The sequence below is a fragment of the Cupressus sempervirens genome, chromosome 5 (genome assembly GCF_028749045.1).
Source record: "Cupressus sempervirens isolate cs-2001-9-10 chromosome 5, ASM2874904v1, whole genome shotgun sequence".
NCBI lineage: Eukaryota > Viridiplantae > Streptophyta > Pinopsida > Cupressales > Cupressaceae > Cupressus > Cupressus sempervirens.
The window spans coordinates 44,245,837-44,258,092 of NC_143122.1; the positions used below are offsets into that span (position 1 = coordinate 44,245,837).

At 37.7% G+C, this 12,256-nt stretch overlaps 1 protein-coding gene across 1 annotated transcript in view; it reads right to left on the reverse strand.

Annotated features, from left to right (window-relative positions):
* Positions 1 to 3,125: 3,125 nt before the first annotated feature.
* Positions 3,126 to 12,256, reverse strand: part of LOC149554471 (agamous-like MADS-box protein MADS1) — a 67,071-nt gene continuing 57,940 nt past the window's right edge. The window contains exons 6-8 of the mRNA XM_089828892.1: positions 3,577 to 3,618; positions 3,389 to 3,430; positions 3,126 to 3,278 (exon numbers count right to left, since the gene is read on the reverse strand). Of these exons, the coding sequence (XP_089685018.1) occupies positions 3,126 to 3,278; positions 3,389 to 3,430; positions 3,577 to 3,618 (237 nt within the window). The remainder of the gene's footprint in view (positions 3,279 to 3,388; positions 3,431 to 3,576; positions 3,619 to 12,256) is intronic.

Consider the following 12,256-nt stretch of genomic DNA (forward strand, 5'->3'; position numbering starts at 1 on the left):
TTATCAAGGGTGAAAGGCCAATGTAGCTGGAACATCAAAGCGATAATAGAGGAAATTCATATCTTGTTGGTTGGACTTCATGGTGGATCACATCTATCGGGAAAGTAACCAAGTTGTGGATATCTGGCTAAAAGAGGTCATAACGTGGAAGGAATAAAGGAATGGGATGAAGTCAACCAAACCCCACCGTCCACACAAATGATGGTGGAATGCGAACGTGTTCATTGCAGCGTAATATGATGAAGTATGACAGGTGGCGTGGACGAGAAAATCTTTGGAATAAAAGCTAAAAAGTCTAGAATATTTGAAAAGATTTTGTGATTATTTCCATTTGAGGCCGTTGTAAGCATTAATTACAAAGGCGAGAGGATGATCCACGTGGATTTTGTCAGAAAGATAAAACTGCCGGCGATGTCTATACAGCAGAGGATTTGCACCCGAAGTGACAGTTTTTAAAATTAAACAATTAATTTATAAATCACACAGCAACTGTTATGTGATTTATAAATTAATTATTTAATTCTAAAAACTGTCACTTCGGGTGCAAATCCTCTACTGTTTAGCCATTTCCAAAACTGCCAAGGATGGGCATTGTGAATAAACATAATGACAATTCCCTTGCTCTTTACTCAATGCATAAGGTTTACAGCTAGCAACTATTAACTTCAATGGGAAAGGTGCAGTTCACATGTGCTCAAACCAAAGGGAGATTGGAAATTGTGATGTCCTGTGATTTTATGATGGGAATCGATTGTTTCTCATATTCATTTTTAGCATTATATCTTTAAATTGTCTTGGCTTCCAAGTTTTGTCTTACAACAAGGGGATGTCGGTGCAAACTGAGGTTTTGGTGGTTGAGATCGGTATTGATATGGGTGTCAGCGATCACATTGAATTGGATAAGCTTGAAGACTGTATCAAGGACAATGATGTGGCATGGGTGTATTTGTGTCAAGGTGGATTGTTGTCAGTCATGGAAGGCATTCAAGGGTATGATGAGAATGTGTCTTTGAAATTTGTCAACACATGGAATAGGATGAAGGTGAACATTAATGGGGTGGTTTTTGAAATGATGAGGAACTCATCGCGACGGTAGTTTGTGTCTTGAGGATAGGAGCTGGCGTAAACAAATTTGATTTTCTGATGAAATGAGCTCAAGGAAGTTCTTTCGCCCTAAGCAAGATCCTATTCGCATGTGGGGTGGATTATCAAGGGAGAACCTACCCAAACTTTGGGACATTGTGTGCTATGTCGGTATGCACTACATTACACTCTAAGACTAGTTCCAGGTATTGTACTATTAGCACATTATGAACTAGGACTTGATTTCTTTCTCACACCTTATTTTGCATTTGATGATGGATAGTGTTTTTAATGTTAGGTTAAAGGGGGAGGAAGGAAGACTTTTTTATATCTTGCACTAGGCTTTATGTTTAAACTCTAAAATGTCCAACTCGCTATCAATTGACCTCTTTTAGTTAATCCCTTACCACTTATGCCTCAAGTCTCCATGGACCAGGACTCAAGCCTTGGTTTTGCCTAGAAGAAGGTGGATTAAAAACCCCTAGCTACTAGGAAAAACATCAGCACTATTGACTTCGATACTATATTGGGTGCAGTAATAAAGCTATGAGGAGGTCCACTAAAAAGGCTTAAAATGGAAAAATTAAAGACTCCCCCCAAACAAGAGGTGATTTTTGAGTCCATAGAGAATGAAATGAAATCCACCAGGAGGGAAGCTATCCACTATGGCTATAGGAGAAAGGATGTTCCTCACCCTTCCCACATTTTGAAAACTCTAGAAGCCAACCCATCTGTGGAGAAAAGCTTGGGGGAAGATATCACGTCCCCTATGAAGGATGCTACTAAGGGTGGGGGTAAGAAAGGGCATCACAACCATGGGCAAGATCAAAGAAAAACTTGATTGGACAAGCTAGAGATATCTATGTATGACTGGCCGAGAATCAAGAAGCCCTATATGGCAAAGTTGTGACCCTTGTTGAGTTCTCTATGAAATTCATGCATTCAACAGCCACCACTCCATACTTTTTGTAGGGGAACAAGAAGGAGAATGAAGCGAGAAAAGAAAGAAAGTGAGACCACCCTCTCCTTCTACATCTTCTTAGTCGACAACTAGATCGAGACTCTAATGGAAAAACCCATCAAGGAGGAGGTGGAAAAACCGGCCATGGAGGATCCTAATGAGAAGGAGGGAGAGGACCTGTAGGAGAAAGAGGGAACTAGCCCTTGTACCTTTGTTTCTTTTTCCTTTTGTTATGTTATAGTTAAGTGTGAACTTCATGCTCTTGGTAGCATATTTTATTATAGTAGCTATTAAATGTTGTAATAGAAGCACTTGTTATTTCTGCTGCTGGGTTATTTTTTGGTATCTTATGTATGTTAGAGGTAGGTCAGTTGATACTGAGAAGTTTCTTGTTATGTTGTTAATTGCTAAGATGTTTTTGATGTATTGAAAAGGTATTTATTAGATAGTAGAGGGTAACTACTGGCTGTTCTGCAGGCCTCTGTACTATGGGATCAGCTCCCTTCTTTTGACTGCTATCTAATACATCAAAAAATATTATTCACATGAAAATTTTGTTTCAGAAAAAAATATTACATTTAATACTGAAGTGAATCACAGACTTATTCTATAAACACTATATATTACATTGAAATCTGTAAAGAACATAGGGTTTTGAATCTAGCCCTATTGTGAAATACACGGGGAGTTGAAAACAAAAGATAAGATAGGTTAATCTCTCAATAGAGAACTCTAAATTACAATTTAGATTAAGCTTTCCAAACCTTCTACTATGTCTTATTGCCTTGCTTTACATGTACCAACTAGCCATTCTCTATCAAATAATATGCATCATCAACTTTATCTTCCACCTGCATTTCAAATAAACTATATTCTAACATTAGTGATTGGAAATTATTCCTTCATATTTTGCTATCAACAGAAATCTCTATCTCTGTGTAACAAGTTGACATTTGCCTATAGTAGCAATTGCATGCATATTGTTTACGTGAGTATATGGACCTTTGAAAACTATCTACTCAGAAATAATGCACATAAATAAATACTTATATTTAAGCTTAAGAGCAATTCGTATTATTACTCAGCCAAGTTGAAGATCAATTGCAACAGTTACACTATTCTGACTTGAATATTGTTGATATTCATGGTGTGCCTCTTGTGGCTTTGGTACATCGCGACGAGCTAATATTGGTAGCTCCTCTTTTCTACTTGTCTGTCCTCCTATTTCCTCTATCTGACAAAGAAAGCCAATTTCTAGTTTGCTGGCAGCAATACGAAGGAAAACGATGACCACAAATACATATACTGATAATAGACATTTTTAAGATGGGAAGACCACAATACCTTTTTGCTGAGAATCTGGTTATGAGCAAGTAAGATCGATTCCTGCATCCATTTCGATTTACAAGAAAGTTCATTGAAGCATAGTAGAGTTATTGATAGAAGCTATTCGTGAATAATTTGATGAAGTCTTAAAAAAGCTGAACTTCAATGAGCGAAAGAAGGATCGTGTTTTTTCAACTGTATCATACCCTTTTTTGCAGATGGGCAATATCCTCAAATAGCTTTTCATCCTGTTGAAAAAGAAGAAAAATTTAACTGTAAAGATATTTGAATTGCAAAGGTTTTAAAGTAAGAGTTATTTTGTTATTTATAGCATACAATTGGGTGGCAAAAAATCTTTAGTTAACGGCTGGACGGCTTAAGCATCATATATTAATTCTTTATTCTTCAAATCAAACATAACACTCAAACACACTATGAAATATAAATAAATAGAATCTTGAGGAGACAATTGAAGGGAAACAAACTAAATTTTGTCGAAGCACATGGTTACCAATAGGGTTGTGAAATTGGTTATCAATGATAAAGTTGTGAGAAATATTAATATAAATTTAAATTTCAACTCAATACTCACAACCCTAACCCCGAAAAACTTTGCTCGGCACTTAAAAGCTGCTCGGCACATGAAGGTGCCGAGTGTTAGTTTTACTCGGCACTTGATTGTGCTGGGTGGCAGGTTGCTTGGCACTTTAAAAAAAATGCTCGGCACAAGAAGGTGTCGAGTGCCAGATTTACTCGGCACTAAGACGAGCTCGGTAGCAATAGATGTCGAGTATGCTCGGCTCCAAAAGAAATGCTTGGCAACAATAGATGCCGAGTGAGCTCAGCTCCAACTGAGAAATTATAATTTAAGAGATTTCAACGTGAATGCTTTCACCATTAAAACCAGAGAGCCAAAGCTTCAAGCTTTCAACCAAACTTGTTAAATCCAATGAATAAAAGATGAAGAACAATAGATTAAGTATGCTACTTGCTTTCTATTCAATCTTTCATTAAACTATTACAAAATCTGGGAGCATTCAGCTTCAACCAAAAAACCCTAAAATGTTAAAACTTCAAACTTTCAATAAACTTTAAACTTTAAACCTTAAACTTGCAGCTCTAATGGCTGCATACAATGGTGCTTGGAGCAATCACTGCTTCAACAAGACGAATCTAACAATGAGAAACTTACAGAGTGATCAGGGGAAGCACGTGCAACTGCAGGCACAAACTTCTTTCCTTCTTCCTTCTCTGGTCAGCTCTGCAACTTCTCTCTGATCTGCTTGATCTGCAAATTCTACCGAATGAATGAATAATCATTCCTTTTGTCTCATTCCATTTTCCCCCTATTTTCTGATTTCAAAAATTTCACCCACCATATTTATGTTTGTCTGTTATGGACATCAGAGGTGGTAGGTGAGCGTTTGGCTCAAGGGGCAAACGTTTACTGTCGTAATAAATATTCCAACAAAAGTCCCCTGGGATGAGGATGAAATAAAAAGAGAAGCTAGAATGTTTTTTGCTGATATCCTTATAGAAGGTTGAGTACCATTCCTGATGCTAAGGAAATTGATAAGGTTGTCCCCTCTTTTTAAAGGAATAGAGCTTTGGGGATAGATGGATTCCCTATATTATTCTTTCAGAAATTTGGCATAATCTTTTTGATGTTGTTAGGGATGTGGAGGAATTATTTGGATCCAAACCTATCCTTTAAGGAGATCAATACTACGATCTTGGTTCTCCTTCTCTCTTTTTTATTGTTAATGGTTCTCCTTCAGCCTTCTTCGAAGTAATCAGACATCTTAGATAGGGTGACCCTATCTCCCTTGTTTTATTTGTTATTATGGCTGACTATCTTGGTAGACACATCTCTTTTTAAAATTTTGGAAAGACAACTCATGGGAATTAAACCTTCCACAGCTAATATTATGTGCTCTTAGCAGCAATTTGTGGATGACACCATCCTATCATAGAATCAACTATAAAAGAGGTTAGAAATATAAAGAAATGTCCCAACTACTATAGCAAGAGGACTGGCCAACTAATCAACTGGGAGAAGAGTTCCATTTTCTTCATTAACACCTCGGAAGAAAGACAAATGCATATTGCTCAGATCTTGGGTTGTCAAATATCTCTGATCCCCTCAACTTATCTTAATCTTCCTCTCTACAATAAACCCTTGGGTACTTTCTATGGAATTTTGGTGGACAAACTCTATCAAAAGTTAGTTTGATGGAAAGGCTCTCTTCTAAGCCAGGTTTGAAAATTATAATTATTAGAATCTACTTTGTAGAATTCACCTATTTATTCTTTATATTGTACAAGCATTCAAAATGTGTTGATTCCATATCAGGATTCACATGACTTTTTTGTAGTCAAGGATGGAAGTTAGAAACAATTTTCATCCCATTGCCTCGGACAGAGTGCGCTGTCCTAAATCAAGGGGTGGTCATGGCCTTGGAAGAATAAGGGTTTTCAAACAAGCTCCCCTTGCAAAGAAAGTGATGTAAGAACATCTTGCATGAAAAATTATTGAAAAATATATATATATATATTCTAGAGGAGAGAGAAAGTGACGAAAATTAGAGGAGAAATAATTTATTTTTTTTAAACAGGGGAAAAAAAAAGAAAAAAAAGAGGAATTTCTATTTTCAAGGTGCATTGGTGGCATAGTTGTCATTACATTAATCGAGGTGTGTAGGTGGCATCTTAGAAGCTTGTGGAAAGTTTCTTAAATCTTGCATTTAATATTTGTTGTGATCCATAAAAGAAATTTAATTTTCTAATTGGGCCACATGGTGGTGCTTAGTTGTAATTCTAGAAGGTTATGAAAGTTGTAGAAGGTTGTGGATAAGTCATGCATGGGGTGGTAAGTGCCTATTTAAGCAAGGCATATGAGCATTTCATATCAAGTGTTGGAAGGTGAAAGCTTCAAGGAGTGAAAGTTGTGGAAGGTGAAGCTTGGAAAGGTGGAAGCTTGAGAAGGAGAAGCTCGAGAAGAAGGTGAAAGCTCGAGAAGGAGAATCTTTAGAAGGAGAAGCTCGATAAGTAGAAGTTGTGGAAGGTAAAGCTTTGGAAGGTGAAAGCTTCAAGGTGTGAAAGTTGGAAGGTGAAGGCTTCAAGGTGTGAAAGAGAAGGAGGAAGTGAAGAGTGAGTTTTCTTGAGTCTATGGACAGAGCGCCAAATGTGACACAGTTTACAGCAAGATTGTGTTAGAGTTGTGAGTGTGTAGATAGAGCACCGAATGTGAGGCAGTTTACACTTGGATCTTAGATAGAGTTTATGAGAAGAGCTAGTGACTTTGGTTTAGAAACAAGGAGGTTGCTTGGTGGCTTGCGAGCACAAGTTGAGATCTCAGAGGTTTCTACCAGAGTGTGGATTTGGACTAGCTTAGGTTTGGATTGGATCTTGAGAGATCTTGCAGAAATATTAATGTAATTGCTATTGGATTTTCAAGTATAATAAAAGTGTTCTTTGGGAAGCATTTTATTTTCTCTTGGTTTTCATATTGTTGCATTCTTGGTTATGAGTTGGTAAGGGTGGTGTGGCTCTTTGTCAGTGGTATCAGAGTGTACCTTCATCAAGTGGTATCAAAGTGGTCCTTCATCAGTGGTATCAGAGCAAGAGTTCCTAAGTGTACAAGCAGATCACTGAAATGTGAGGCAATTTGTACTAGGACCTTGGTTGGGTGAAGTTTATTAGAGGAGTTCCTGAGTGTACAAGCAGATCGCCAAAGTGTGAGGCAGTTTGTACCAGGACCTTGGTTGGGTGAAGTTTATTAGAGTGGGGGTTCCTGAGCATGTAAACAAATCGTCAAAGTTGAGGCAGTTTGTACCAAGACCTTGGGAGGACATGTAGATTGATCGATGGATGCAGAGATGAAAGACTGAACTTGTTGAGGCATGATTGTGGAGAGCTGGTGGATTGCAGATCCATTGTCCTAGACTTGTGATGTGGTTCCTAATTGTTTGTGCAAGGTGGAAGGTTGTGATTTGACTTGTAAACAATTTGAGGTTCTCACAAGGAGTGTAGGAAGGATTTGTTGCAGAGGGTTTACAAAGATCTTGGGAGATGGCCCTAAGAGGATTGGACCCTAAGATGATTGCAAAAATTCATGATATAGTGGAGAGGAACTTTTCTAAGATGTTTGCTCGGTTGGATGCTAGATTGGCTAATCAAAGTAAGAAGGTCAAGGTGGAAGAGGATGGTTTTGCTGATCAATTTGTGGAGCCTGATGCAGAACCTGTAGAGAAAATATAGGTTGTTGTTGAGGATATTCCTAACCTTGTTGATGTTGAGATGGAGATTGGTTTTCATGATCAATTGGTTGAGTCTAACATGGAGATTGTGGCGCACTCGGTTGTGGATGATCCAGTTGTTGTTGGTGGTGACTTGTATCTTGTAGAGCATCTCGTTGTGAGCAATGAGGTTGTTGGTGTTGAGAGTTTGGCTTGTGTTGATGGAAATCTACATATTATTGCTGATGTGGGCTTTGTTGTTGCTGATGCAGAGTTTGTTGTTGCGGGTATGAATTCACTAGTTGGTACTGCGAATGAAGTTTTGAAGCATTATGTGCAGTTTGTTCTTGGGGGTGAGCATGCTAATTAGATGGTTGCGATTCTAGTGTTTGACATATGGATATAGATGTGGAAGATTTGTAGGTTGGTTTTCTTTTCCTCGTTGAGGTGGAAACCTTTGGTGAAAATGAAGATGGTTGTAGACCTTTCTTTTTGGCATCAAAGTGTGGGACACACTTTTCTATCTATTGGGGGAGTCTGATGCAGGAGCATCTTGCATGGAAAAATTATTGAAAATAAAAGAGAAAAATTCTAGAGGAGAGAGAAAGTGACAAAAATTAGAGGAGAAATAAGTTTTATTTTTTTTAATGGAAAAAAAAAAGATAAAAGGAGGAATTTCGATTTTTGAGGTGCATAGGTGGCATAGTTGTCATTACATTCATCGAGGTGTGTAGGTGGCATCTTAGAAGCTTTTGGAAAGTTTCTTAAATCTTGCATTTAATATTTGTTGTGATCCATAAAGGAAATGTAATTTTCTAATTGGGCCACATGGTGGTGCTTAGTTGTAATTCTAGAAGGTTATAGAACTTGTAGAAGGTTGTGGATATTGTGTAGGAGGAATTCTAGAAGGTTGTGGATAAGTCATGCATGGGGTGGTAAGTGCCTATTTAAGAAGGCATATGAGCATTTCTCATCAAGCTTTGGAAGGTGAAAGCTTTAAGGAGTGAAAGTTGTGGAAGGTGAAGCTTGGAAAGGTGGAAGCTCAAGAAGGAGAAGCTCGAGAAGAAGGTGAAAGCTCGAGAAGGAGAAGCTCGAGAAGTAGAAGTTGTGGAAGGTAAAGCTTTGGAAGGTGAAAGCTTCAAGGTGTGAAAACTGGAAGGTGAAGGCTTCAAGGTGTGAAAGAGAAGGAGGAAGTGAAGAGTGAGTTTTCCTGAGTCTATGGACAAAGCGCCGAATGTGATGCAGTTTACAGCAAGATTGTTTTGGAGTTGTGAGTGTGTAGATAGAGCACTGAATGTGAGGTAGTTTACACTTGGATCTTAGATAGAGTTTGTGAAAAGAGCTAGTGACTGTGGTTTAGAAACAAGGAGGTTTCTTGGTGGCTTGCGAGCACAATTTAAGATCTCAGAGGTTTCTACCAGAGTGTGGATCTGGACTAGCTTAGGTTTGGATTGAATCTTGAGAGATCTTGCAGAAATGTTAATGTAATTGCTATTGGATTTTCAAGTATAATAAAAGTGTTCTTTGGGAAGCATTTTATTTTCTCTTTTGGTTTTCATATTGTTGCATTCTTGGTTATGAGTTGGTCAGGGTGGTGTGGCCCTTCGTTAGTGGTATCAAAGCGTACCTTCATCAAGTGGTATCAAAGCAGTCCTTCATCAGAAAGTCTAGAGAATACATAATGGGATGAGATAATGGAATGACATAGTAAAATCCCAATACATATACTTGGGATTATTCTTCATAGAGTTTATATATTTAGATCGCCTTCCTCGAGGATCAACCATTTGGAGTAGTATCATCAAAGCTAGAAGCACAATTGCTTTGGGAATTTAGTGGAAAATTGCAAATGGTGACATTTAATTTTGGGAAGATAATTGGTTGTTGGGTGGGAGGCTTGCAAAGATAGGGGTTCTACCCCAGTGGTTGTCTGTTTGCCAAGAGAGATGTGCTGCTAATAGTGCTGACTAATGGGATGGTTATGCTCGGATTGATTTGTACCCACTTCCCCTCATTTTTTTCCTTTTATGAACGCTCTTATTTCAGTGGTCTTAAACCAAGGTGAATAGGATAATTTGATTCAGGGGCTTCTCCTTTAGGTTGTTATTCTGCTTCCTTTGCCTATAATCTTCTCACTTCACCTAATGATCCCCCTCCACCTCCACCTCCCCCTCGCTACTAAAATAATGCTTGGATATCTGGTTTGATACCGATGGTTAACATATCTTATTGATCATCCTTCATAATAGAATTATGATAGTACACAATTTATGGAAAAGAGGGTTACATATTTTACCTCTGTGACCAAGATGAAGAGATAATTACTTAAATCCATCCAGTGTCCTTTTGCACATGAGATATGGTCCCTTATTTTTATTTTAAGGGGATTAATGTCAATTGGATTCTCTTGAACGCTATACAACACTACTTTATCCAATGGTTCTTTCCTTGATAGGAGAAAGACAAATGAAGATTATGGTCTCTTATTATTTCTCTTGTTCTCTTGAGTATTAGAAAGAATGGAACAGTAGAATTTCCAAAGAAAAATATGTTTTCTCAAATGTGGTCTTCAATAAAATTGTAAGGGGCTATTTTTTGAGAATTTTTCAATTTGTTGTCCCACTTCCACTTCATGGAAAATCTTTAATCTTCTTGCTACTCCTGGTCTTGGTAGAGCTGAAAGAAAATGAAAGGTTCCTCCTATGGATGGGATAAAAGTAAATTTTATAAGGAAGCCAAAAGTCAATCAGGGCCATTTGGGTGTGGGGAAGGTTTGACAAATCATTTGGGTCACTCTCTCTCTCATTGGTGTTCCCCATAAGAACATAGACCAACCACCTTGCAAAAGCTATGGAATCCCCTTAGGTTTTGATTCTTGCTAAGAACCTAAGAATCACTGAAGTCTAGTTAGAAGTTGATTCCTACAATATTTTTAGATTTTAGAGGGTCTTATCTCTTGTTCTTGGACTGTCTTAAATATCATTCATAATGTTAAGGCTATACTTAACCAATTTAAAAAAAACTATATCTCACATGTTATAGGGAGTCTAGTTGTGGCTGACTTCTTTGCTAGTGTAGCAATGAAGTCCATCACACCTATGAAATGCCATCTCTAGAGTGATCTCCCTAATGACATCAAGTCTCACCGTTCTTATGACAAGATGCATAGAAAAGAGGGAGTAATTAATGATGATTATGTGATCCCTTCAATTTGATCAAGTCATGAAAATTAGGAAAGACAACTATTCTTTAGACATACATGGCAATTAGTTTTTTGTTTTTTTCGCATGCTGTCTGAATAAAATTTTCTTCTCCAAGTTTTATTGGTGCTAATTTTAGCTATTTGATGAGTTACCCTATTAACAATCTCTAGGACTATGGGTGGGTTGAGGAGAACAAGGGAGCATCTATAAGGTCAAGTATAGGGTGTGGGAAATTTTTCATTTGGGCAGCCTCATCATAGGAAAAGGGATGAGGGTCGAATATTTATAGCTAGTTGGAATGTTCCTATCAATCAAGAGGTTGCTTCTATGGTTACTAGAAGCCCTACTATTATGAAAATAATTTATAGGGATAGAAGGTTTTTGGACCCTATTGTGGGTAGATTTCTCACGAGTGATAAGGAGAATAGTGCTTAGGGCTAGTATGCAATATGTTACCCTTGATAGTAGGTTCTCTAAGGGTTGCACTTACCATTTCATGATGTTAAACCATTTTCATCACAACAAGAATGTTTTAATTCTTGCTATATTTAAACATCTTTAAATACTAGTATTAATGGAATTAGGTTAAAAGATGATGTTAATCTCCCCATCTGTGATGGTCTTATGATTCTGATTTATGACCATTTTAAGGCTAATGCCATTAGTTCTTTCATTCTTGAACATTTAGAGTTAGAGGTGGAAACTAAGGCCCTTGAGTCTCTAAATGAAGTGGACTTTTCTAGTACTAAGATCATAAGGTACTCTCACTCTGATGAGGAAGTGGTGAATCCTAGCCAAAGAAAAGGTAAATCTTCGGTCTTCTCTTTGAAGAGGAAGAAGACTCCAAAATTTTCCAAATAAAGGGTCAAAAAAGAGAAAGACAAAGAAAGTGGATATTTTTTCTTAAGAGGATTATAATGAACACGATGAGTAAATGGATAGAGACATGGAGGATCTAGGAGAGAACAAGAATAAGACAACCAAACTCTCGACAAAGACTAATATCCCTAAAGTTGTAATTGAAAAACACCCTTCCCTCTCTCCTCTCTAGGTTGAGGATGCTATATGCAAAGATATGGAGGGTATTGAGGAACCCAATATTGATTTCCCCCTTCTAATGAGGGAGTGAAGAGTTCTATTCACAAGGTTGACTCTTACAGCATTAGGGTTGCTAGGCAAAGAATGGTATTTTGTTGTTGGTGATATAGAGGACAATGTGGATGTCAACCTTGAGTCTCTCATTGACCCTTCCATGATAATCCTTAGTGATTACAATCATGAATATGACATTGATGTCCTTCAAGATGTTAGGAATGGGGTGTTGGATTTCTATAGAGTGATGAAATTGTCTTTCCATGTGATCAAATATGTCCACTTGAAGCTAAGGCTGGTGGAAAGAAAACACAACCTTTTTTAGGCTGCAACTGTGGCGAAAGACTCTATGG